General features: G+C 36.2%; 1 protein-coding gene across 2 annotated transcripts in view; it reads left to right on the top strand.

The window, feature by feature from the left end:
* Positions 1–27,831, top strand: part of sema5a (sema domain, seven thrombospondin repeats (type 1 and type 1-like), transmembrane domain (TM) and short cytoplasmic domain, (semaphorin) 5A) — a 147,211-nt gene that overhangs the window by 60,356 nt on the left and 59,024 nt on the right. For both annotated transcript variants that reach the window (XM_058765617.1, XM_058765618.1), the window contains 6 exons: positions 11,558–11,620; positions 16,973–17,071; positions 20,225–20,438; positions 21,945–22,230; positions 22,625–22,760; positions 25,157–25,361. In XM_058765617.1, coding sequence (XP_058621600.1) covers positions 11,558–11,620; positions 16,973–17,071; positions 20,225–20,438; positions 21,945–22,230; positions 22,625–22,760; positions 25,157–25,361 — 1,003 coding nt within the window. The remainder of the gene's footprint in view (positions 1–11,557; positions 11,621–16,972; positions 17,072–20,224; positions 20,439–21,944; positions 22,231–22,624; positions 22,761–25,156; positions 25,362–27,831) is intronic.

The following is a 27,831-nucleotide window of genomic DNA, read 5'->3' as shown; positions in this document are numbered from 1 at the left end:
AAGAGCAAACAGACCAGACCCAACTTTTGAGATGCCTTTTGTTCTGACCTGCTCACAGGGAACCGGCATCACAAAGATGAGCCCTGCCATTGCTCTCCAGCCAATCTCCAGCTTTCCTCCGTAATAGAATTCCTTCACTTGCCTCACAGCACGGAGTCGTGTGTGTACTTTTCTTTTTGGTCTTTTTATGCCCTTTGTCACTGCTTCAGCTGACTTTGCTGAAGGTTTCTCTGAAAAAACAAATTCTCTGATGATATGTTTTGAGGAGAGCTTCCCAATTTAGCTTGACCTAAGGCCCAATTCCATTGCGGTCTATATGAGTACTTGTAGGTTGTTTGTGTTTTTAAGCATTCACGACTTTGATCTGGGGTAAAAATGACAGTATTGCATACTGTAAATGTTGTCGTCTTTTGAGGTTTTTTTCGAGGTTTTGGTTTAATATGGTTTATTCATATTTAGAGTTTTTCTTCTTTCCTTACACAAGAAGTTTCAGGAAGGCCGGTGAGATCACAGGCGAGGGGATAATATGAATGATTCTGGCAATATGGTGCAATGAGCGAGAAGTCCTGAGACCTGAGAAGGAAATGACCTAGAAAGTGCTGCTTTTATCCTTCATTGATCTCACAGAATAGAGCTTTCTGTAGCAATGATGCATCAGCAATGGGAAAAATAAACCCGCAGAGTGACCCATCATGTGTCTGCAACACCTCCGCTAGTGTTTAAGAGCACAGTGTTGTGAAGCATTAAAAGCCTTTTAATGGCAGGATAAATGTGGCAGCACTATAGGAGATGTATAGTATGTAATCAGTATATGGACATGGGCAGGGCACATTATATTTCATGGGTCGTTGTACAAAATGAGTGTAATTTGTGTCTCCTACTGTATGTGCAACTGTGTAAAAATGACTTCAAAATTCAAATAGCTAAAAATGTCTTTATTATACATAGTAGAAGCAAATTAAAATATTTAATATTTGTATGTATTTGATTATTTTGGCAAGCCCTTCTGCACTGAACATTTCTTTAGCTGTAATTTTTATTCTTTTTATTTGTATTACCACATGTAGTAAAAAATAATTTTTTATATAATTTTTTATAATAATTGCTGCTAATTTATAATAATTTTTTTGTTTCATTTTCCCTCTATTACTGTCAGCACCTTTTCATTTTCCAATCACAACATATTTATATACATCCTAATATATTAATATATATATATATATATATATATATATATATGTTTACACACACACACACACACACACACACATATATATATATATATATATATATATATATATATATATATTAGTGCTGTCAATCGATTAAAAAATTTAATCGCGTTAATCACAGTCATGGACTGTGATTAATCATGATTAATCACAAATTTAAAATACTAGGATTTACCTGTAAATGTGTTGAAAGAGAAATGCATGACAAACTAGTTTAAGGAAACAGAACCTTTCACACTTCCGCCAGGTATGAGACATAATCATTATTATTCTTTTATCATTATTCTTTTGTTTTTATTCAGCCATTATCAGCCTTTATACTGGCAATAAAACGTTTACCAAGCCACATCGCTTCAATCCCAGAATACATTTACCCAACTATTATCAAAAGTATTTCTAAATAAATACAACAAAACATTTCTTGCGACCTTAACGTTACGTGAAGTATTATGACAAAATGCATTATGAAGAAGAATTGGACCTGTTCTGCAGATGCATTAGAGCTAACATTAGCATCATGCTTCATAAAACAGTTTATCAGATTAATAGTACACTTTTACTCAGAACTCACTTCAAACCACCATCGAGTGTTTGTAATAACTTCCTTTTGCGATCACATGTGGAATTTGGTCGTTTACTGTTGTTAAAATATGCTATTTATAGCCTCTCCGTTCTTAAGTTGCCAGGGATACATTCCAAGTATAATACACATTAGTAAAAGGATCTATTTTAATTTTTATTTGTCTATATACACTTTGGGCGGTCGCGGTACATTATAAAAGTAGCCCAAAAAACCGCAAACCACGGCTCTGTAATTTTTCCCACGACTGTATTTTCAAAATAGCCCACTTGTGCCCTTACCCTGGCAACAATGGTTCGCTGTAAAATAATATTAACGCGTTAAACATTTTTGATTAATCGCACGCGTTAACGCATTACCGTTGACACCCCTAATATATATATATATATATATATATATATATATACTGTAAAAAAAAATTCGACATTGTAAATAAAACAGATTATTGAAATACGTTTTACAAGAAAATTGATTTTTCTTTCTACTTCAAAATTTCATGTGTAATTCTATCTATTCAATTCAATTCATATTGCTTTATTGGCATGACATACTTGGGTACATATTGCCAAAGCATTATACATAGCAGAATAAAAAGACAAACATACATATACATCCATAAATAAAGAAAACAAAATACATGTAAAATGCATATATATATATATATATAAACTTTAACGGTACTACTAATGTAGATGTGTTCACTCTTTACTTCTTAGTTTGTGGCATTTATAAATATGATGTGCTACCAAAGAGGAAGTAGGTCCTTCACCAAGTAATATTCATAATTTGTCATTTTCATGGAGTGACTGGAACTCAGGAATAATCTGCTGTATTTGACAGTACAGTGTGTCTCTTAAGGACGTGTATTTGTCACAATGGAGGAGGAAGTGTTCCTCTGTCTCAACTGATTCAGATTTACATTCACTACAGATTTGTTCTTCTTTAGGTAACCAAGTCTTTTTAAGTCGTCCTCTTTCTATGGCCAGCTGGTGGTCAGTCTGTACTTTGTCAGTAAATGTCTGTGAGTTATATTCCTGACTGAGACCAGATAGTCAGCCAGACTGTACTCTCTGTTGAGTTTCAGATAACATTGGAGACGACTTTGGTCTTTGGTTTGTTCTTTCCAATGCTGTATGTATGTCTCCTTCTCTTCATTCACAATTTCTTTGATTCTTCCAGGTTTTTCAGGGTTGGTGATATTGAGTGCTTTGTTAGTCAGATCTAACACCATTACACAAAGGTGACTTTTTTGAGCACTCATTTTTTGTGTTTTTAGTGCTTTAATTGAAGGGAATCTTCAGAACTAGAGTTGAAGTGGATCCAGAACTTTAAAACTCTTTTTTTAATGATTAGATCTAGGGGGAAGACAGCCTAACTCCGCTCTGCAGGCGTTATTAGGTATGTTTCTGTGGACATGAAGGATGCTTCTGCAGAACTCTACATGCAGAGCTTCTAAAGCGTGTTTGTGCCAATCTTTATGGCTGTAGTTACACGGTGGGCCCCAGATCTCGCTTCCATACAGGGCAATAGGCAGTATAACACTATCAAAAATCTTTGTCCAAATTCTGATGGGGATGTTTATTTTGAATAATTTTGTTCATATGGTGTGCAGTGCCCTGCGGGCCTTTACAAGTAATGTTTTTATTGCCAAATTGAAATTTCCAGTGAGAGTTAAAACCAGACCAAGTTAATTATATTGTAAAGCATGTTGAAGTGTGGTGTTGTTTAAAGTAAATATATAGATAGATAGATGCATGTGCTGTTTTTGAAGTGTATCAGATGGAGCGGTTCTCTGTGTGGGTGACTCGATTGAACAGTTTTTTTTGGGGGATAAATGTTACCGCCTATTGATCCAGAATGAAGTTTGGTATCATAATTTACCATGACTTCAGTTTCCTGCAGGTCCCTTCACAATAATGAAAAGCAGATTCAGATCTGCAGAGTTTGCTGAAAGAGACCCCTTTGGAAGGTTGGGAAGGTCAGATATACTTTAATGAAAAGTGAATGTCTCAGACTAGTTTAATTTTCTCAGAAATCTTCATAATAGAAAAAAGAAAGAGGTCACGAATTGATAGATACAATGAAATAAAGGAGTGGTTGAAACTGTCAGAGCAAAGTCACATACTCATATGTGAGTTTGCAAACTGGCTGACAGGTCCAGATGATGTCTCCTAATGCTTGTCTTCTGTGTAACGTTGTTGTTCTGTCAGGCTGTCGTCCACAAGAAAGATGAGGAAAGCAGGTTTTAGATGTGATTTAACAATGTAGACCTGCTTGTTGATAGACAAACTTCTGATGGACTAGTCTGCACTGGATTTAGTCTCAGGCTCCCTGTGAGCTGCCTGACAGGAAGTCACTGAAATCAGCTAATTTAAATACTAAATACTAAAAGCTTAGAATTGCTACTTTCTTTTTAATATTTGCTTACAATGTTTTATATTAATTAGTATATAAAAATGAAAGGCTTAAAAGGTGACTCTAATTATAAACTAAACATTAAATAAATAATTTATTAAAGGGAAGAAAACAGCTTTTTTTATCCCCACATGGAAAAGTGTCAAAGAAACACATGAGACCATGTATAGGTTTCAAATTTATTTACATAGGATATCATGATAAATGTCAGTTGTATACGTCTTCTTCTATCATGGTCAACAGAAACATGCTGAATGTTGAATTATGGTAATCCAATATTTTTTAATTTTTCCCGAAAAAAGTGAGTATAGTGATGCTTAATTTACAAGTAAATATGAATTGAGTTGCGTATTTGTGGTTCTACACTGGACACATCAGCAGCTTTGGAGAAACGGTCACTTTGCAGGGCAATTTCTTTTTCAAAGAACAGTTATTTTGCACATTGCTTATTTAATTGAATAAACATTAAACATACTGCCCCATGCGGAAGCTGTTTCCGCCATGGGATTTAAAGAAAAAAAGCTAATTGTGACTTTATCTCACAATTCTGACTGTTTTCTCGCAATTCTCTAGAACTGAGATTAGCAGTTGCAAGTTAAAGTCAGAATTGTGAGTTAAAAAGTCGCAATCAACTTTTTTTTTTTTTATTCTGTGGCAGAATTGCAGGATATAAACACAGAATTGTGAGATGTAAACTTGGAACTGCGAGTTTACATCTCAGAATTCTGAGATTATATGTCACAAAAGGTCAGAACTGTGAGATAAAAAGTCACATTTACCTTTTTTATTTTTATTTTTTATTCCATTTGTGAAAACATGATATTGGCACTTTTGGTAGTGACCTTTAATGGGGAGAAAAAAAAGACACTGGCCTCTTGTAGTTTCTTATGTCAATGGGATTCTGAAGCCCAGATGGATTGAACAATACATCTCTTCTCTCATTGGTCAAATGACAGAGGTGCTTGAGGAAGAGCAGCTCTATTGTTCTGTTTTTATGGTCTCAGTCTACCCAGAGTCCACCTTGCTCAGCCGATTTTCCTCTGTCAAGTTTGTTCTCCCTTGAGCATTTTGCATATTGTACAGTAGCAGCACTCCTAGCGCCACTGATTAATTGCCTGAATAAATGCATTGTAGTCACTTCATTGTATTTCAAGCTTGACAAATGAACGCCGGAGCCTGTTTCCCCAGTACGCCTCTATTCAGCCGTTTTGTGAGAGTAAATTTAAATCAGTTGTTAATATGCAACAGAGCAATTGGCGTCTTTATTCCTGATGCATATGTATAAGTTTAACACTGTGTCGTTATATAATTGAATATTTAACTCTAAGTGAACTGGATGAGGTCTGGCTGCTCAAGATAGTCTGGTTTCCTTTTTGCATGTTTGAAGGAAATGAACGGAGGCGCTGTGAGGTGGCGTCTTATCCAAGTGGCTTGTTGACCGATCGCCTCAGATTAAACCTGTATATCCTCTGCACCACAGCCAGCCTGCTGTGTCGATTCAGCACACATGCACTCATAATGCTGTGCCGCTCACTTACTTTCTATTTAACGCAGCAGTATAGCTCCTCAGCTCATGACAGCTGTCTCGATTCAAACGTACCGGCCCGGACCTGCCATTTACATCCACTCCTGCAGCAAATATGGTAATCATTGTGATTTAAACCGGTGTTTAGCCATTTGCTCTAAGGGGATATGCCCACGAGCGCAATTCAACTCTCCGTTGTACTTACACACATGCACCAGTGCGTTTGGTTCAGCAGAAACAGAGCCATTACCGTGATCGATGATTTTATCATGTCAGCTGGTTGCGTGGTGATTTTCTTCAGCCGTTCTTCTTTTGTTCATTTTATCTTGTTTATGTTTAATTCAGGGGGACCGGAATTGTGAGTGACTTTGTGAACTCATGAATATTAAGTAGCAAGAATTGATGTTGCTAGGTAATACTCTTAGACCATTTAGGTCACATTATTTGATTAATATTCTCAAATTTTAATATTCTCAAATTAAACCCTCACTTTGGTACTATCCGTAAACTGATATTCTGTGCAAATGTGCATGAATTGTATGGCATTGCAGATTTTCGCCAATATCAAGCCAGTTTTATATTTTAACTGTTAAATATTATTTAATTCGGAAATGTCAATACTGAAATGCCAACCATTTAAAAATACAATAAAAAATTATAATAATATCACTTAAACTTTACACTTTTAAATGAATGAATGAGTGAGTGAATGAATAAAGAAATAAATGTACGTTTGATATTTTATCAGATATTTGTATTGCCTTTCAAAAATTGTTTAATTCTGAGATGTCACAACTGAAATGTAAACCAATTAAGTTAAGATACATTAAGATTATAAACTGTATCTATAAAACAAATAAAAAATAATTTGAGTTGTCAGTTGACTGACATATTGTATCTCATGTCCGTCAATTGATAATATGATAAAACATATATAATAATAAACAAATAAATAAAAAAATTATTCAAGTTGCTACTTGACTGACATTTCTCAAACATCAAGATACAATAAATAAATTTAAATGTAAAAAAGGAAATTCATTGATCTTTTCTCAACATAAATGTAATTTTGGCCTCAAACTGATATGAATGACATTTTATCATCATTTCACTCAGTACCGATTTTAGTTTGTAGTTCTTTGAGACATGGATGTCTGTGAAATTTTGACTAAAATAGTCTGTGATTAACATTACTTGAAAAACTTGTGCAGTCAGTTTCATTAATTACACACTTTCATACCTCAAACATAAATTTTTGAAACAGTTGTGTGCTTTAAAGTTGCTAACAAGTTGCCACATAAGAAACCTGCTAGCAGACAGCTGATTCAGATACACATTTGAGGATAAACTGTGCACAATTAGATGCTCTTGATTTCATGTTTTCTAAAGAGCAGGAGTTCATGGAAAAGTGTTATTAACAGCATTTAGCTGTGATATTGACTTTGACAAGTTATATCATTAAATTTCCTTTTATACACAATTTAAAGTTGAAGTAAAAGAGACAGATTGTCATTCATGTATTTCATTAACCTCTCTTACTCACCGTCACTAAAACAATTACATGCACTGATCAACAGAACACTTGTGCTAATTTCTCAGGGTGGCTGTTTCAATTGCTTCCAGTTACTCGGCCATTTAAATTCATGAAATAATGAACATATGAGCTCCCCTTCAGCGCTCTGTATACTGTAACTCCATCAGATGTCTGATTAACAAGGGACTAGGCTTGGACCGTGGTCTTATATGCCAATTACAGTCTGATAATGGCTACTTAGCAACATACTCTAGTAAATGCTGCTGGGATTTTTTCCCATTTACATATATAATGAGTGGAGATGTATTGGGTTTTGGTAAAAGATCACTTTTGGCTAGGATTCCTGTGATATATGAGGTTTCAAACTCATTTACAAACCACAGTTGCAGGGCAGAATGAGATCACCTTAAATCTCCACACTTCAGTGCATCGTAATTATGAAAATGCACGATTAATCCAATTGAGCAAGATGTAGTACTTTGTCATCTGTTGACTGTCGTCTGACGTGCTTCTTGTTGAAATGAGCAGAATTCATTGAATACCAAAAGCGAGCCTGTGGTTGCATTCTTCAACTCAGATAATACAAGCATGCACATCAGAAATGCTTACAATCATTTATGCATGCTTTGTTTTGTCTTGGCAATGTAAATTCCAGGCAGAACTCGGAGAGAGCCGTGTGGTGGGCGACTCAACCCACACAGTGCTGACTGGGTCTCTCTGGCCCACCTGTTCCTGACAATGACCGCTCAGTTCTGGGGTCTGCACCGGACCATCTGGAACAATGGAGCGAGTCTACCATACAGGAGTGGTGGAACTGTAAAGACATTAAAGTGTGCTTATATAACTACAGATGTTGTCTCAGTTATGTATGTAACCGAATGTATAGCCTCCATAAAGAAAACCTCTGAAAAGCTGAAAGACAAACTGTTTAAAACAAAAGGTGAATTTATTGAGCATTGTGTCCTATTCCGTGTTTTTTCTTTTAGGCTACTTGTTTTCTTCATTGTGGTGCTGCCTACGCGATGTAAGTAAAACCGAGTTAGCGCATATAAAGCATCAAGCAAAATACAGAATCGATTAGAATATGTAAGTGGAGCGGAGTGAAAGATTCTCATCTGCTCTGTGCGTTTTGCTATAGGCTAATTCCAGTCAATGTTTTCCATTTCGCAATACCTGTTGCCTTCACACTCACTGGTAAGAGAAACCTCATTAATTCCTAGCCACTTTACATCAATATATAAACACTGATATTAACACTAACATACACATTTAGAACTTTAAGTCATTACTTTGAGTCTACCAAACTTATTCAAGGTGTGACCGACCAGGGACATCACTAGAAATAATTTTACAGGGGTTTCTGAAAGTTACATCATTATGCCAATAGGTGGCGACAAGTGTCTCTTTGTGAGTGAATCATTGAATTGGTCAGTCAACTGATTCGTTTAAGGACACTGAATTAAATAAGAAGTAAACGCCAGGACTGTGCATTGTTTGAAAACGCTGTGGCTTTATTTGGACTGTTTTCCTTTGTGGAGCAAAAACAGACAACGTAACTGACAATATTGTGTGTAAAATGTACAGTAAGCTGCTTATTGAACTGTCAAAATGACTGATATAGATATTAATGAACACTTTTAAAAGGAAGCGGTTATTTTTAACAAGGTCTGTTTTAAACGACAAATACTTTGAAGTCGGTTATCAGTTATTAGAGCGGTAATTTGTAAATTTAATGTGTCTGGCTTCTGGTGTCATCCTTCTAGCTATTTTTAGCTGTACAAAACCGTTCGTTTTGCTGCTTGATATTGCAAACTAGTGTTTCTTGCCATGTTATTTTAATGTATAACTTTAATTATGAACACGCTGCTTTGTAGTGCAAACTGTTTTACTCTTTACTGCACTTTCTTCTCATCATTTCCCTACTTCCGCATAAAAAAAATAAGGTGGATAGATTGATGAACACGTTTTAAGGAAATAGTTATTGTTAACAATGCGAATATTAAAAGACATAATGATAAACCCCAAGTGTAAACAGAACAGAACCAACATAAATATATTGCAGATATCATTAAAGTTCAATCATTTTATGTACACATTTTAGAATTAGTCTGATTCAAAGGAGAATCAGAAGGCTGAATCCTGACTGACAGAGGAGGAGTTGGGGATGGAGGAGGGTAATTAGCTATTGAGCAATGCGAAAACTGCTGATAATACTGAGGGACCTTATATATGAATGCTTAGATAGGTGTCATATTCCTATAGGTAGATGGGGATCAGCTGAAAGTCAACGTGATCTTGCAGAACTAACACTACGCTTGATTTATAAATACCAGTTGACGTAAATGGAGCATATTTTACTGAAAGAGCAATTTTATGCTGTGCTGGTGTCTACCTGCCTCTTTCCCATTATTCACTTTTGAAAAATGTCTTGTGTAAAAATATCACAGAGCACAAATAACATTCAAGTTGTTAATGGCCAAGTTCAAGTTGGTTAATGGTTATGTTCAGCATTATTACATCATTAAATAGCTCTACTGATGAATGATGCCAACTACCGAATGACATTGTTTAGACTATCCTGGATATTCATAATGCAATTTTCCAAAGTGTAATTTAACCTAATTTGTCAAATTAATGGTTGTAGTAATTACATTTAATTCACGTTTTACACCATTTTTGCTGAGCTAAACGCAACACCTCGAGTGGGCGACAACTAGTACCTCTGAGCAATTTGTGCTGGCACACACAAAAAAACGCTTTAAGACATCCTAATGCTGTCCTCGCACTCTGAAACATTCTGCTGATGTGCAGTTTGTTTGTATGACTGACTTTCCTCAAAATAGCTGGTTTCTAACCGGGGATTTAAGAATGAAGTCTGTTTCTATTCCTTCTGCTGTTCGGTTACAAAAGTTCATGAAATGCAGTTAAAAATGTAGTGTTGTGCCTCAGTGCCGCTGCCTAGCTATAATTATGGCATATGACAATAAGCTTTGAAGCATTAAAAGTGCGTAGTATTCTTCCCTCAGCAAATGCCAGCCTTCTTTCTGCTTCTTCCTATCGTTGCGCTGCTGTTATGTCAGGCTGAAAGTGCTATATCAGTTGCTAATGGTTATTTTGACACATTAAATCATCTTTCATGTCACTCTGGATGTGAAGGAGTTTCCTGTGTCTCCGTCCCTCAGCCTATTTCTCTGTCTTGCGGTGGAGATTTGGCATGAATGGGCCTCGTGGGGAAACTCATTCAGCAGCATGACTGAGCAAGACAACGCATTTTCAGTATTGCATTTGCACATTCACACCCTGCCGTCTTCTAAGTGTCACTCGTAAGATTCCCTGTTGGCTCGAGGGAATGAGAACCTGGATTTTTTTACTTAATATTAGCCTGTTTCCAAAGGGTCATGAGTACACTACGTCCTGTTCAGCCTCGGGCCGGGGTGACATAACAATCCCGTCTCATAAAGCCGTGATCGAAGACTCTCCAGACAGAGTAACATCTCAGCCAGCAGCCACAGGGCTTCTGCTGTGCTCTAGATCACTTCAAAATGAGGTTACTGTCTAGCCGGAGTCGTGCCTCCTTGGGGAATGATAATTTCTTATTAATTTTTCAGTTCTGGAAAAGATAGAAATGGTCGTTGTGCCTTTGTAACATTTTCCTTAATTGTTTTTTGATAGTTAGTCGCTTACTTTCACTTGGCAAGCTGGAAGTCTCACACGTCTGGATCCGAGCCAGAGATCTCATGGTCAATAAGTGCGAGGAGCTCATTTGATATTAAAATCCATTTGGAGGCAGTTGCAGACATCAAACTTGGCATTATCCAGCAGTTCAGTGCCAGCGGTGAAATGTGAATGCAGCCATAGTCTGTGGACGCTGTCATTGTCTCCGGGACCCTCATCTCTCAGTGAAGGATGGTGCACAGGCTGCCTCTGAAAAGCCTGTTGTTTTCCCAGAATGCTGGGGAGCTGAATACAACTGATTATCATCCAAGATCTGCCTGCTTTCTATAGCCAAGTTCATTTATCCTCTCAGTGACAATCGATAATACCTGGCTAAACACAGAGATTCGATTTTAAAAAGAGTTTCTTTTGCACTATATCCTGGAGCTTAGTAAATTTAAAAATCATTTGAGTCATAGATCAATTGTCTGATGTAGCAGGTCTGTTTTTTTTAGATGTTTTTTTTCTTGTATGAATGATGAGCTCACAACAATGCCCTCTTTAACAGCAAAACATGTAATTTCATGATGTTCTTCTTAATGTGTGTTTGTTTACAGGAGGCAGAATGGCATTGCGATGAGTTTACCAAAGGAGCCTGTTTCAGTCGAGGCAAATCAGAGGTAAGCACCTCTGAAAAGAACAAAAACTGTCGCTGGGGTACCTTTATACCCTTAATATGTACCTTTTGGGTGCTAATTTGTACTTTTTTGCACCATTTAGGGATATAAAGTTGTACGATTACAGTCACAGCTTTTGTACCTTTCCTTCTGAGAGTGTTTTAAACTCTCCAAATATTTCATGTTTTGGTTAAATTGAACACAGTTTGAGAATTATAAAATATTTTGGGGGATACATTTTTAGTTTTATTTTTTATTTATTTTTATTTATTTATTTATTGAAAAATAAATTAATGCTTTGATTCTGCAAGAATGCATTAAGTTGATCAAAAGTGACAGTAAAGATATTTGTAATGTTTCAGATTATTTCTGTTTTAAATAAAGGCTGTTCTTTTGAGAAATCCTGTAAAAAAAAAAAAAAAATGTATCATGGTTTCCCCAAAAACCTTTAGCAGGAAAAAATAGTTTTCAACATTGATAATCACTGATGTTTCTTGTGCACCAAATCAGCATATTAGAATGATTTCTGAAGGATCACGTGACACTGAAGACTGGAGTGAATGGCTGAAAAATTCAGCTTTGTCATTACAGGAATAAATTACATTTTAAAATATATTCTAAAAGAAAACAACTATTTTAAATTGTAATAATATTTCGTAATATTACTGTTTTTACTTTTATTTAATCAATGCAGCCTTGGTGAGCCTACTTACTTCAAAAACGAAAAAATCTTACTAAAGTGGAATTAAAATTAATTGAAATTCAGAAAAAATAATAACCCTTGGAATAAAAATTATAAATCTTTTTTTTTGTTTGTTTACCTTAAATGTTGGATTGAAAAAAGTTTCAAATATCTTTGAGTTTGAATGTTACAGACAAGCAAATTTATGGACCAAGAACACTTTACTTCCCAGAATGCCTTTACCTGCCATACTTCCTGTTATTTCAGTTCAACTTCCTGTAAGGCGTGGTCAGTTTTATTCAGATTTAACCTGTGAATTGAAACAGGGTTTCTATTCTGAATTTTGCCTAAACCTGCTAGACAAACGTCTACTATTTTGACTTTTTAAACAAAACACTTTAAAAAGAAGTTTAACGCATTTTTATATCCATAATAGTACCTATTTATGTTTTAAATAACATACAATACTGATCCTAACAGAAACCACTAAAGCGGCATCCTGTTGCTATAGTAACCACCTCAGGCCAATTTCTGTTACCATTTAGTGCCACATGGAAATATGAGCTAACTAACTAGTAATCTGACCTTTTGTGGTTACTGAAACATTGTAATATGTTTCAGACCTACCTTTTGTTTTGACTTCCATTGGTGAGGGAGGAAGGGGTGAATTCAAACCCCCAAACCCCACTGTAATTCGCATCCTGAATGAAGTTTATTTTAAATATTACCTGTACTTAAGACAGCAATCGCCCTCCTAAAATAGCTAACCCATTATTCATGGCATTGCTCTTGCTCAGGCATTCCCACGTCTCTTCCACTTTGCTATGGAGCCATTTCCATGGCACTTCAGCACTGACTCCCTTGTGTTTTTGAAGGCTGACTGAATCAGATCAGATTTGTGTTACAAAATGTTTCTTAAATCTCCTTAATATTTCACTTACTCCAGCTCTGTCAAACATGAGACGGAGGGTCCCCTTTTGCTTTATAGTATGCTACACTGAGCTAAGCCATTTTAAGTCATATGGGAGCTGTATAGGGACTGTGTTTGGGATTGCCGGCCATCCTTCCAGCCTGGGCTGAGCCCCAAGGTGTATTTCTAGCGGCCCTCGTGCGGTTTCAGCCTGTGCGAATGGCCCCACGAGTGTTTTTTTAATTCGCTTGTGAAATGTCTTCTGAAGCCCGTAATAAGATGGATTACTCTGAGCAACATGTGATTGTAATTCAGAATTGCAGGAGGAGGCTGTCGTAACTTGCTTGAAATTGTGGAGTCTTTGCTCTATCGACTGCACACGTGGTGGCTCAAAATATCTCTAAAGTAATAGTTCATTCCAAAAAAAAGAATATTTGCTTCCAAAAAAGTGCCAGACTTTCTTTTTTCTGTGGAACATAAAAGGATGCATTTTGAATGATGTGCTGGTTTCTGTTTTCCGTGCAATTACAATGAAGATTTCAAGCTTCAGAAGGTACACAAAAAAGCACCAAAAACTATTCTAAAATGCTGTATTCCGAATGTTTTGAAGTGATATGATAGCTAGGGCTGGGCGATATGGCTTAAAAAATGATCACGATAAGATTTTTCATATCAGTCGATATTAATAATAATAAATTTAAAATCTTTATTTCCTCATTTTTATATGGTGAAATGTAATTAAATCAGACTGTTTGAGTTTTATTAAAATTAACCATTGGTCTTTCATAGTAGCATACATTTAGATCATGATAACCGTAGTTAAAATACCATGGCAAAAATGTAACCATATTATTTCTAGGTATTTGTATGAAAAATAGTAGTCTAAATACATTTAGTATAAATGGACAAATGCTATATAGCTTAATGACAAAAATACTCTAATTATATTCCATTACTCCTTTAATACATGTAATTCATGTCTACATTAATAATATAATAAAATGTATTACGATTGTCCCACATTTCTGCCACAATACCATGGTGTAGTTAGTGTTACTACAGTAAATCCATGGTAAATGATGGCGATGTGTAGATTGAAAAGTCTTCTGACTGTGTTGCGCACAGTGTTTCTCCTGTTTGTCAGCGCTGTTTCATCTGGCTTTAAACTAGTTTAAAATCACTGAGTCATTTGTGTTGTTAACTGAATTCACGTGCTTCACACTGGATCTCACAGCACAGTTTAGTGTCATGTGGCTGAGACTCATCAGCAAGTAAACGCATTAGCTCTAGTGAGCTCGCACTGCGCTGCCGTTTGAACTTTGAGCTTACCAGATCAATGGTCTTTGTAGCGCGGTTCAAATGAGTAGCACTGTTTCGTTCCGCTTCTGGGGCATAAATATTATATCGAACATTTGTTGAACTCTTGTTATCGTTTTATCGCAGAAAATTTTTGAGATCACTCATAACTCTCATCACTCTTAATCATTCATAAAACAAGTTTACCAAATAAGCCAGGTTTATTTCAGTTAGTCTGACTTATTGTCAGTTGATTTGGTTCAAAATAAGTCCGACTAAATGAAATAAACCTGGCTTATTTGGTAAACTTGTTTTATGAAACAGGCCCCACATCTGTGAACCGAATCAGTCGATTAATTTAAAAGTTCTTTATGAAGTTTAAATTCTCTCATGATTTCACAAAGCTATCATATGGCTTCAGAAGATTTGAAATGTAGCATGTGATTTGTATGGACCACTTTTATGATACTTTATGAAGCTTGAAAGCCTCAGTCCTCAAAAGAAGGACCAGTACAATTCTTCAAAATCCTTTTTTTGTGTTCCAAAGAAGAAAGAAAGCCATACGAATGGAACAACATGAGTAAGGACACAATTTCCTTTTTTTTTTTTAAATTGAACTATTCCTTTTAAGACTTTTTGGTTGTTTTACACATCACAAAGCAATATAAAAAGGTTTTTATTTTTATTATTTTACAAAACATTATCTTTAATTGAATTCTATGAGTAATTGTCTCTTTCAACCGCTGCATCTGGTTTCCTTGAGTCTGTTGTTTCAAGAACAAAGGAAAGTGTTTGATGGAGTGAATGGTGTTCTGTTGACTTAGTATTGTTTGTAATGCAAACAGTGCATAGCAGCCACTATATTACACTATGGAGTGTAGCCATCTGTCAGGGGTTTTCATAAACATGTCACATCGTGATGCGGTAGGCATATTAAATCTCAGTTTATTTACTCATACAGCAAAGCACTGCCCCCCAGCCAAATTGCATTAGTAAATGTAAATCATCCTTTTCTTTTCAGGACTCCGCTTAGTGCAGGGAAATGAACAGCTTCACGAGTTAACAGCCATTCTGATGAGCAAATAACGTTGACCCCCTCGAGCACTGCCTTGGAACACCTTTAAATCAACAGAGAGCGAGACGGGGCGACAGGGTTTCAAGTGCTTGAGACAAGCATGATTTACTGGCTCCTAAATTCTCAAAAAGCCTTGTAAAAACACACCGAACTGAAGCATTACGGTTCAAGAAGTCCTGCAGCTGGTCCAATATAGCAGAAAATCTGATTGGAAGACAAATGTAACCTAGCTTCTGTACTGTAAAGGCTTTGAATTTCTGGAATTTGGCCAAAGTCCCTTAAAGGGAAGCCAGTTCAAGCAGTGACCATTTTGGAAACACCACAGACAGCTATTTTGCTAATATAGCTTCTACCTATTACAGTAGTACAATAATGGTCTCATAAATTTGGCTTAAAGTTGCAATGAAATAGAAGTAGTGACAAATCATTTCTTCTGTATTGTCAATGTCAGTGTCACTTTATTTGTAGAGCACAATCAAAACTACAGCTGTTGGCCAATGTGCTGTGCATAATATAGGTTAATACTCAATAAGATAAACACAAACAATCAAATAATAAACAACAAAAAAGCCACTGCATCAATTAAAAGCTATGGAAAAGATTTGTTTTGATTTCAAATTATATACAGTTGTTGCGATTGTAGACTTGCATCTAAATGTAAAGGATTATCAACAAAAAAAAAGTCAAAGTTTAAACAGACTAAATGATTAGAAAACTCCAACATTATCAGAGAGAAGCCAGTCGTTTTACTGGAAGATTGGTGTCATTTTTATTTATTTATTTTTTTAATTGAAAAATACACGGATGAATTGTTGACAATAAGATCAGTAACGTCTATTTAGAAAATATATGTAGGGTTAATTTTGTATTGATGAATATGACTATGATTTCACTTGGGAAAAATAGTCAATGCTAACAGAAAAAAAGGCTTGTCAAGATTTAGTTTGAAACAATTCAAGTTCAATCAGCAAAGAAATCTGACAACAGGACTTCTTTTGGTCAAATAATTGTTTAAAAAATTATATATTACATAAATTGTATATATTATAAAAATAAAAATATGCATTTTTTTTTAAATATAACTGTTAATATATATATATATATATATATATATATATATATATGTATCTTTTCTTTCTTTTCTTTTTTTTTTTTTTGTAGAATTTTCCATTTTTCAGACTGTTTCTATAAATGAAACAAACATTTGATTAGCTTTTAAAGGGTTAGTTCACCCAAAAATGAATTCTGTGAAGGCGGGACTTCTATTCACAGTGTGTTATTATTTTGCCAACACACATTTTTCTGAGTTGGCTCAATTTTTCATTTGTAATGCTAATAATCGATAGTCACTTTTGCAACCTCTAACACATTTTCCCTTATGTCTTTTCACAGGAGGAGTGCCAGAATTACATCCGTGTTCTACTCGTCAACGGCGACAGGCTGTTTACATGCGGAACAAATGCATTCACTCCAATCTGCACCAACCGCACGGTAACGTAAACGCATCAATGCACTTAATATAATGCACTGGCTTCCTGACCTGATGTTATACTAGCTTCGTCCCAAGTTCCCTCTCCCACATTGACCTCCGTTGACATTTTCATCGCTGCGTGGGTTGTGTAGCATAGCATGTGGTATTTCAACCAAAGCCTGTGGTTTATTTCAATAAACTTTTGTTCGTGCTTCATCTCAGAAGAAGCTTTCTTGAGATCTAGACAAAAAACAACGATAACATTCGAGGCCTGTTTTTCTAATAAAGTGGGAACTTGTAGTATCTCTAAGTCTCTTGTCCTTTGTGGAAAGTTCACACTTGTTATGCAGGTGTTGTGTGAGTGTTTGCACTTTATCTTTGACGAATTTTTCCAACGCATGGGTTGCAGCATAGTTGCCACCTATCACAATAAATGCCACTCAATGCGGCTGATTGAAAGATAAGCATCTCCGCCAAGCACATTTACTGACATCCCCCATTATTCCCCCTCACATCTCCTAGTTTTCATTCATGCATGTAAGTCTCTTGTGCCGAATCCCTGAATTTGAATGACTGGATTACTCTTCTATCCTTTTCTCAAACCTGATAATGATGATGGCAGTCGATTCGCGTACGATGGCAATCATCTCCTCAGTGGCTCTTTGAAGGATGGCAGGAATTATTGACTCAAAGCTAAATCACCCCAGGGATTTACCATTATAAGTACCTCGTGCCAGCAGGAAAGGACTTAGAGCAGCCAGGAAGACACGAGCGAAAATTCTCCGCCGTGTCCTTGTAACGCCGCCAGTACAGCCGCATCTTTAAACAAGCGGCTATCGAGGTTGTAGTGCCGCTCAAACACAGCTGCCGGTCTCCTGAAGAGGTGTCTTTCAACCCTCTCCATTAATGTGCATTATGGGTAGCGTGTCCATATCTGTGAAGGCTTCCGAGTGCTATTTGTCAGAAGGTGTTCCATCAATAAACGCCTTTCATCTTTCTTCGTACCCAAGAAAAGGCACATCCGTTCAGGCGCTGGCTCGGGGAAAAGTATCTCCCTGGCACCGACGCTTCAAATGACTGCTTCGCCTTGCCAAACATGCAAATTCGCCTGACTTTATTGCCAGCTAGATGGGCTCTCGGGTCCTGAAGGAAGCAGAGACACTTCCAGCCATTCGTGGAGGTTTTCTTCGAGCCAACATCAAGGATAATCCCCCTTTACATTGATTACACAGGGCAAGTGTTGTGGCCGTCAGCTGCATGTAAGATAAAAGCATTCAAGAGAGGCCACACAGGATCTAATCCGCCTTCGGGACAGACCGATAGGGTTGAGCACAATGCAGTATGTCAGATTTCCTGGTACAAAAATAAGCTAGTCACTGAAGGCATGACATTTCGAGCTGCATAGATAAATTTACTGCTGCTTGAGATGTATTGCTCAATTCGAAAACCATTCACTTGTCATTTTTCTGGTAACAGATACCAGATGCATATGGAAGGTAGGAGCGTCATTATAACAGAAGCTTTAACTGGATTTTTCAAACGTGTTTTGGATGCCAATTTTTATCACATTTTTAAATATCATGAACAGGATTTGGCTGTGCTCTCAAAGGAAACAGCACTAACAGCTCTTCAAATCCTCTCCCTTGCGAATACTGCAAAAAAATGATTTTCTTTATTATTTTACATTACAAATGTATAAATATTCTTAAATCAAGATACATTTATTTGACAAGGACAATTACTTAGATATTAATATCGTAGATTCTTATATATCTAGTTGTAATTACTAGATATTAAGTCTTGATTTTTTAAATAATTCAATAAATCAAAATGTGCGTGTGTGTGTATTGTTTTATGCTCAAAATCTTTTCATTTTGCTACATTTTAAATTTTAAACAAGACTTAATATTTATCTTAGGTAATTTTGTTTCCCAAGTAAATGTATCTCATTGTTCGTTTTTCAGCGTAAATGTAAAGAATGTTTAGATGTTTCTACTAGAAAACAAAATAAAAATACAGAGTAAGTAAATTATTTTTTGCAGTGATAACAGAAGCGGTCCTTTACATCAGTGGTTCTTAACCCTTTTGACTTCAATGCCCCATTTTGTCCACAGTAATTTCCCATGACTTTTCCAGTTGTACGTGATTTACTGAATAAGGATTTACTCACAATTTATACCCAATAAAATATTTTAGAGCCTGGCATATATACATATTTTAGAGCTTAGCCAATATACATATTAGACTTTTCCACGTCCACAAATCACATTTTTAAAATGAGGCTTCCTCATATATCCAGGTTTTCCAAGAAACGGCAATCCTGTTTTTTGAAAGATCCAAAATAGTTGCTAAGGGGGTGATGAAGAAATATCTTGATTTTTAGTTGTTTTAGCTTGTTTCTATGCTTGTTTGGTCTGATTGTAAGTCATTTTAAGGCCCTCTTGGAAGTTTGCCAAGGTTGAGCCTGGTTGAGAACCACTGCTTTAAACCGATATGGTTCACTAATGGCTTCTCTAGTAGTTCAGATGGAGAATTTTCTGGATGTCTCCGTTCGCCTGCATGAAGGAACAGAAATCGGTTCAAAAACCTTGGACCAGCACGAAAAGTCATACTCGTTTCCTTTGGTGGCATATCCCTTGTGCTTATTGTATACAAATGTAAATTACCTCCTTGTCATGGTAGCTTCCCATTGCTGGCTAAATGTCACGCTAAGCAAGAATCAAGGCTTTGCCGTACTTGCACATAAGGACAGAACGGGTGTGTTGCGAACGATTAGCATTTAGCAATTGCAGCCGCCACTAGGCGTGACAACCAAGTAATGAGATAAACATTTTTGCCATCTCACAAAATAGCACACAACACGGCTGGAAGTAGGCAGAGCGTTTCCGCAGTAATAAATGATTCGAACGGTGAAATAGTTTTCACTGCCACATCAGCGCCTCGCGTAAACAAAATTAGAACATCTTCGAGATTTCCGTCCATGGAAATGTTGAGACGTATTTCTCTGTTCAGACTCAAAACAAACTAATAGTGCGTTCAAAATTATTTAAGGTCTGGCTAAAATGTTTTTTTTGTTTTTTGTTTTTGTATTCAGTTTGTATTTACTAAGATATATACCTTTCAGGTATAAGAATTCCATGGTGTCTGAATTCAATCTCTGTTTCTCTGCACAGCTGACTAACCTGACTGAGGTCCATGATCAAATCAGTGGGATGGCACGGTGCCCTTATAACCCTCTGCATAATTCCACTGCCCTCATCACTTCCAGCGGGGAGCTGTATGCCGCCACAGCCATGGACTTTTCCGGCAGGGACCCGGCAATCTACCGCAGCCTCGGAGGACTTCCACCTCTGCGTACTGCTCAATACAACTCCAAATGGCTCAATGGTATTGTATGAAAGATATTTAATTAAATTGTGACATTACGAGAAAAACCTACAGTCATTAATAGCAATCAAGTGACTAATTGTGGTCTTTGGAAAATGTGGCACAAGGTGTAGTTCACCTAAAAATTTAATTTCTGTCATTATTTACTCACCTTCATGTCATTCCAAAACTGCATGAATTTTTTTTCTGTAACACAAATGAAGACATTAGGCAGAATGGCAGCCTCCACCACTGTTCACTTTTATTGTATGAAAAAAAATGTAATGAAAGTGGCCAGTGACTGAGTCTGTCAGTCTCTAACATTCTGCCTTACATTGGCTTTTGTGTTCCACATTTGAAGTTCTGAACAACAACAGGAGGTGTAAATGAGTACATTTTTGGGGTGGGGAGGGGGTGAGATGTTCGTTTAAGTAGCACATCTGTTTTTAACAGCTCTGCTTGGTTAATTAATGCAGTTGTTCTCAACTGGTGGTTCACAACACAAAAATAGGCTGCGGGTCTGTTCTGATAAGGGTTCAAACATCTGCAAGAACAAAACTAAATGCAAGTGTAACTTATCAAGTAAATGTGCATATTTGGAAAAGGAAAATAAATATACTCGTGATCCTTTTTAAATAGATGAGAAGCGCTTCCCGGATCATTTGTTGTTGACTTCAAATTTTGGTACAACATCAGTCATATTAAAGGTAGACAAATTAGCACATGCCAACATGAGTGGGATGTCCATAAAACAATGAACAACACTACAAAAAATTAATACAGTTTTAGTTATTTTAGTCACCTGTTATGTATATCTGGCTTGTTTTTGCTGGATTGTGATATTAGATTTTTGCACAAAAACTAAATTGATCATCTTAAAGTAACAGTTCACCCAAAAACACTTGAGATATTCCTCAAAATATTTAGAAGAAAGACACACATACAGGTTTTGAACAACATGAAGTCGAGCAAAAGATGACAGAATTTTCATTTTTGCTTGAGCTATCCTTTTAACTGTAGACCTTAATCTTTTCTCCAAACCTAAACATCAACGTCCAAATTGAAAAAACTGCCTGAGCTGATGGGTTTAAAAATGATTATCAGAAAATCTTGACAGAGAAAAATTCCACCTGATTTACATTTACATTACATTAACTTTTTCCAATTGATTTTTCCTCCTTCATGTTGTGCAAATGTGCAAAGCTCCTCACCACAAAAGAAAATGAATTCGCTGTCAATCACATCCACCTCCTCATTTTGAATGTTACGAAGCTGGCCATGACGGTTGCTCTTTTTGCCTTTGAGAGGCTCGTGCACTCATCTGTTTTGAATGGAGAACGATAATTAAACGAGTAAGCTCGCTTTGATCGTTTCTCACCGTAACCTTTCTCTTCTCCCATGACAAATGAGTTCGTCCATTACCTAAGCATAAGATTAATAAATGCATCTCGATGGGCCAGCGGTTCTGCTCCATGTGCAATCCTTTATTAATCACTGTCATCTGTCCCCTGTTTCTGTCAAACTCAGAGCCCAACTTCGTTTCCTCCTATGACATTGGCAACTTCACCTACTTCTTCTTCCGTGAGAACGCCGTGGAGCACGACTGCGGCCGGACGGTGTTTTCTCGTGCCGCCCGCGTCTGCAAGAATGACATCGGGGGCCGTTTTTTGCTGGAGGACACCTGGACCACCTTTATGAAGGCCAGGCTCAATTGCTCACGGCCGGGCGAGATTCCATTCAACTACAACGAGCTGCAGGGAACCTTTTTCCTGCCTGAACTTGAGCTTCTTTATGGGATTTTCACTACTAATGTGTGAGTAAAGCACCTTTTGATCACAACACACAGTTTTAAGATATCCACTGTTATGTTCAGGGTTTCAAACCACAAAAGTCAGCTTATGACCCATTATTTCCTGCAGAATCTCAATTTTGTGGTCTGCGTTCTCAGCAAAAGCCTGTTATTAATTGCATAGTTTTTTGTGAGGACACTATCATTTTAACACCATACATTTGGGCTTTTTTTATTTTTTTGCTTACCTGCTGTTATTTCTCTGGTAGTGTGTGATCTTTCTCACAGTCGGCCATGGGCAGATCCATTTTTCACATTATGATCCACTATGCTTTAATGATTGTCAGTGAAAAAGTGTTGCATATAAGTGTGTGTGTGTGTGTGTGTGTGCTGACTGCCTACTTCTGACTGTTCTCAGCAACAGCATTGCCGCATCAGCAGTGTGCGCCTTCAATCTGAGCGCTATTACCCAAGTGTTCAGTGGGCCTTTCAAGTACCAGGAGAACTCACGCTCCGCTTGGCTGCCCTACCCCAATCCCAACCCTGACTTTCAGGTAAGCACCCAGAAAATGACAGCCACTTTTACGGACAGTGTGCATTCGCTCCATCTGCTTTAAAAGTTAAGTGGCACTTTCCACAAATAGGGTACAGAATAGGGCCTGAAACTCTCAAATGGTCAGTGAAAGGAGGTGCTTAACCTTCAGAGAATATTGATCATCATCCTCTTCATCAAGAAATCATTCTGAGTTTTTTTTTTTCCATTATTTGATGAGAACCTGTTAACAGTATTTGCTGTTTGAGTGGTTTTTGTTATTTTCTAATAGTAAACATAATGATATGATTTTTCTATTCAGTAGAAAAAAAAATTATGATATAATGAGTAACAGGGTTGCAAATTTGATTTTAAAAAATATCAAAGTGACAGTAAATATTAAGCAGCACAACATTTTTCAACGTTTTCAACATTGTTCACTAATAATATGTTTCATTATTTCTGAAGCACCATGTGGAATTGAAGACTGTAGTAATGCCTGCTGAAAAATTCAGCTTTGCATCACAGGAATACATTACATTTAAAAATATATTAAAAGATTTTAGATTTTTTAATTATAATAATATTTTACAATATTACCATTTTTACTGTATTTTTTATATTTTTGCAACCTTGAGAAAGTGACTTCTTTTAAAAACATAAAAAAATCTTACTGACCCCAAACTTTTGAACAGTAGTGTAGCTCAGGAGCAAATGGTGGATCAAAAAACAACAAAAAAAAAAACATAATTTTCCTATTCTGATCATTTCTCTTAAAATAATACAGGTGACACTTTTGTTCTAGGTTAATAACAGTAAAAAATGTAGAATTTGTGTCTCTGCTGCTCTAATGCCAAATAATACGGTATTTGTGAAAAGTGCCAGGTCTCTTTCTGTTGGCTGCACTCTAGCAGTAAACAACCAAAAAAAGAATTGACTTTCTCACCTCAACTACCACCTATCTGTGCCCAATTAAAACGAGATGGTGACTGATGTTTTTGATTTTATTGCCTCATGTGTTTGCCTGATTATTCTCCGGAAAAAAAAGAATATGTGAGGTGAATTTTTATTTTTCTGAGCACTGTCCAATTATCCACAACCCACAAACACCTAAGTCTGATATTGTCGATGATAGCGGAGGGGAGACGGATCGGGCCACGGTTCCTCAAGCCTCTCTCATGGTCATTAATTTGCCTCCATTTCCATGTCTTTGTAATGCTCATGAATTTATTAATAAAATTGCCAGCTTATAACATTTTTGGCTGGACAATTACAATGATAAGAGCTAATAAAACCGGTATTTATCTCCTGTGGAGTATTGCCAGAAACTTCACATTGACTGAGTCTGAAGTGCATAGTTTTAAGACTTTTTTCAGAAATCGAAACTTGTGGTCAAACTCTAGTGGTCAGAATGAAGGAATGTATCTGTGTCTATAGTATTCACCCTAAATTGTTGGTAATTGTTGGAAGGTTAATCTAAAGCAGTTAAATGTGTTTTAATGCGGTGTGAGATCCATGACCAGGCCCAAATTGACTCTGAAGACTTTTCTATTCTGATTTTCTATGCTGATTTAGAGTGAAACTCTCCTGAATGAATTTAAACATAGTACGATTACATTTCACCTCTAATAACAAACACACAAGGGCCAGATGCTTTGAATGACGTGTTCAGATTCTTTGAAAATCTTCAGCGCTTTCTGTTGGAATTGGGTGCAGATTCTATGCGTGCCTGGTAATGACCCCATTAAAATGACTTGACTACCATATCTAAACCCTTTAAAAACTGTCTGATCAGCATGGACGTCTTTTTTGGATCAGCTGAATCAGAATTTCTCGCCTGGCTTGTTGAAGCCGATCTCTGTGACCTGATAATTAAGTTTCCGAAGTCCACGTGAAAGTCTTTTACTTCATTCTCCACAAGGATTCATTATGTACAGGAGCCACACTTTATCTAGCTTGCTGTGACATCTTCATCAAGCATTTGTCCACGTTGTTGAGGCCAGATTTACGAGCTTCAAATTTATGGCTTCCAGCATTGATGGAAAATGGCTTGCCGTATATTCTGTTCTTGAAAGACCAACATGCTCCCCATTTGAGTAGAATTATGCCTGCATTGATCTCCAGCTGACTGATGTTGATTATATGTGATCCAAGAGAGAGTGCAGGTTTTGTGAGGCCAGCTAATTTGTTTCTCCGTATAAAATCTTATTCAGGGAGGAAAACAGTAATTTAGGGAAACACTGCTAGCCAGATTTCTAAATCCTTTTCTATAGAAGAAATTATCATGATTTCATACAACAAATGGGTTCTTCAGACCAACAGCTTTTAGTGACTTTTTTCACATTTCTTCACAGACCGTTAATCCTTTTTTTTTCTTATCAGCATCTCTCTGTTTGTATCTCTCTTGTTCTTTCACAGTGTGGCACTATAGATTACGGCTCCTACGTGAACTTAACGGAGAGGAATTTGCAGGACGCCCAGAAGTTCATTCTGATGCACGAGGTGGTGCAGCCCGTCGTTCCTGTGCCATACTTCATGGAGGATAATGTGCGCTTCTCCCATGTGGCAGTGGATGTAGTGCAGGGCAAAGACATGCTCTATCACATCATTTATCTAGCAACAGGTATAGTACCACATCACCTTTACATAGAAAAAAGAGGTCTGTACATTGTGTTAACATTTATGCACATTTAATATAGTCTAAAATAAGCACTGCATTAGATATACGTTACTGATGAAGGTTAATGGAGTTGCAGCATAAGATGCTCTACTAATAGCACACTACTTTCTGCAGAATTTCAAATACAGTCCATTAGTTGTGGCAGATGCTTATAGTGAGTGATCTGATTAGTATAGAAGCTCATTTCTGCCTCAGTCAAAAATAGAAAAGATCATTTGTAAAATAAAGTTGAAAATAAGAAATAAAGTCACAATTGACAAGTTTTAGGTATATATATAAATATATATATATATATATATATATATATATTTCTTTTAAAAAAAGAATATATTTATTCAGCAAGGATGCATTAATTTTCAATATACCTGTTTCGAATAAATCATATTATTTTGAACTTTCTACTTATCAAAGAATCCTAAAATAAAGGTTTCTACAAAAATATTAAGGAGCATAACTGTTTTCAACATTGATGATAGTAAGAATTTTTTTTTGTTTGTTTTTTGTTTTTGAGCAGCAAATCAGCATATTAGAATGATTTCTAATGAATCATGTGACACTGATGCCTGGAGTAATGATGCTGAAAATTCAGATTTGTATCACAAGAATAAATTACATTTTAAATATATTCAAATAGAAAACAGTTATTTTAAATTGTAATAATTTTTTTCTGTATTTTTAATCAAATAAATGCAGCCTTGGTGAGTCTATGAGACTTCTTTCAAAAGCAAAATTTTAACAACCTCAAACTTTTTAACAGTAATGTAAGTAGACACACACGTTCTGTATATTTAAGTCTGTCAGTCGATTCACACTGAAGACAGATATGGGCCACTAACAAACAAGAATATAAATAGTAGATGGTTAAAAAAAAACAGATCTGAGAAAAAAAAATTAAATCTGAAATGAACATTAAAGCCTGTAATATGAAAGTAGTCAGAGAATCCCAGGTGGCCGACTTCTCATTAAACCCACAGCTTATTAGAATGTTACTTTTACCATCAGAACTTTGTTGAGTGAAGACTTCTGCATTGCCATAAGGGAGGCACAGGGGAAAACTGACTCTAGTAATTGGTGGTCCACTTGAATCATTGGTCTTTGAAGCAAGCAACAGTTGGTCACCAGGCTGAATAAAGGCATTAGACACATAGCAGCGATAAAACATCAAAGGCAGCATGTGCTTACATAGGGAAAAAAATGTACTGTAAGCTGTCATTTGCTATCCAGATGCACACCAGAGCACTGGAAATCTCCAAGTCTGTCTGCTCTGGCCTGTGCACTGCTGAAAAACACTGAACATCTAGTTACCTGTCAACAGAAATTAAATAACAGGAACACATGTTGTTAAAGAACTGTGTAAAATAAACACTTGTTAAAGGGAAGGAGACACTTGTTAAATTGTACTACAAACACACAGGACAGTCAGGGTTTAAAAGCTGTTTGCTAATTGGGTGAGCAGCGTGTCTTTGGTTTTATTTCTGGAATACACCAACTGTTTTCGACTATCAGAAATCAGAGCCTCATGCTGATTTAAGAGCATTCACAATGTCTCTCTCGTCTGACAGTGAGGGAATAAAGAAATGGAATAGCATAAAAGAAAAAAAAAGTATTGTTCACCCAAAAAAAATGTCATTGTCAAAATGTCATGTCATTTCAAACCTGTATGACTTTATTCCTTTGTGGTGCAGAAAAAGGAGAATTTTAATGGTCACAAACGGCCATGGTCACAATGGTCTTAAAAGAGGTCCATTCTCCATATTCTTCTAGAACTTAAAATTTTTTTAAAAAGTTTTCGAACTGGTTTAACTTATTCATTTAAAAGATCTGACTCAAAAGAAAGATTTTTTCACAGATTGGACATTTCTACTTCTCTCCTGAAAACACCAATGTTCAGCGTAAATATTTTCAGACAACAATAGTGATATCTTTAATTTCACTCTGTTAATTTAGTATTTTTTTAATTTCAGTTTTAGTCATTTTAATATGTTCACATAATCTTCAGTTAGTTGCCAAGGCAGTATTTCTAATTTCTATTTCAAATTTATTTAATTTTAATAGTTTTAACATTGGTAACACTGGTCTGTTCCTCACACAAAGCTCTCATATGACTAAATATTGAGCATACATTGTATGAATCACTTTTATGATACTTTTATATAGCGCTTTTTTTTTTTTTTTTTGAAGATTGAAAACTTTAATCCCCATTCATTTTAATTGTATGGAAAACTGGCTTTTTTTTTTTCTTTCTTTTGATGTTCCAAAATAAAAAGTAAGTCATACACATTTGGAACAACATGAGGATGAGTAAATGAAGAATTAATCATTTAATGCTCAACATTGCAGTCACTTCCCATGTATTCCAGGATAATGACGTGCACTCAAGATTAAAATATTTGCGAGGCGCTATAAAATAAAT

This window comes from Onychostoma macrolepis, chromosome 24, assembly GCF_012432095.1.
Source record: "Onychostoma macrolepis isolate SWU-2019 chromosome 24, ASM1243209v1, whole genome shotgun sequence".
Taxonomy (NCBI): Eukaryota; Metazoa; Chordata; class Actinopteri; order Cypriniformes; family Cyprinidae; genus Onychostoma; species Onychostoma macrolepis.
This window is presented reverse-complemented; position numbering and strand designations above follow the sequence as displayed.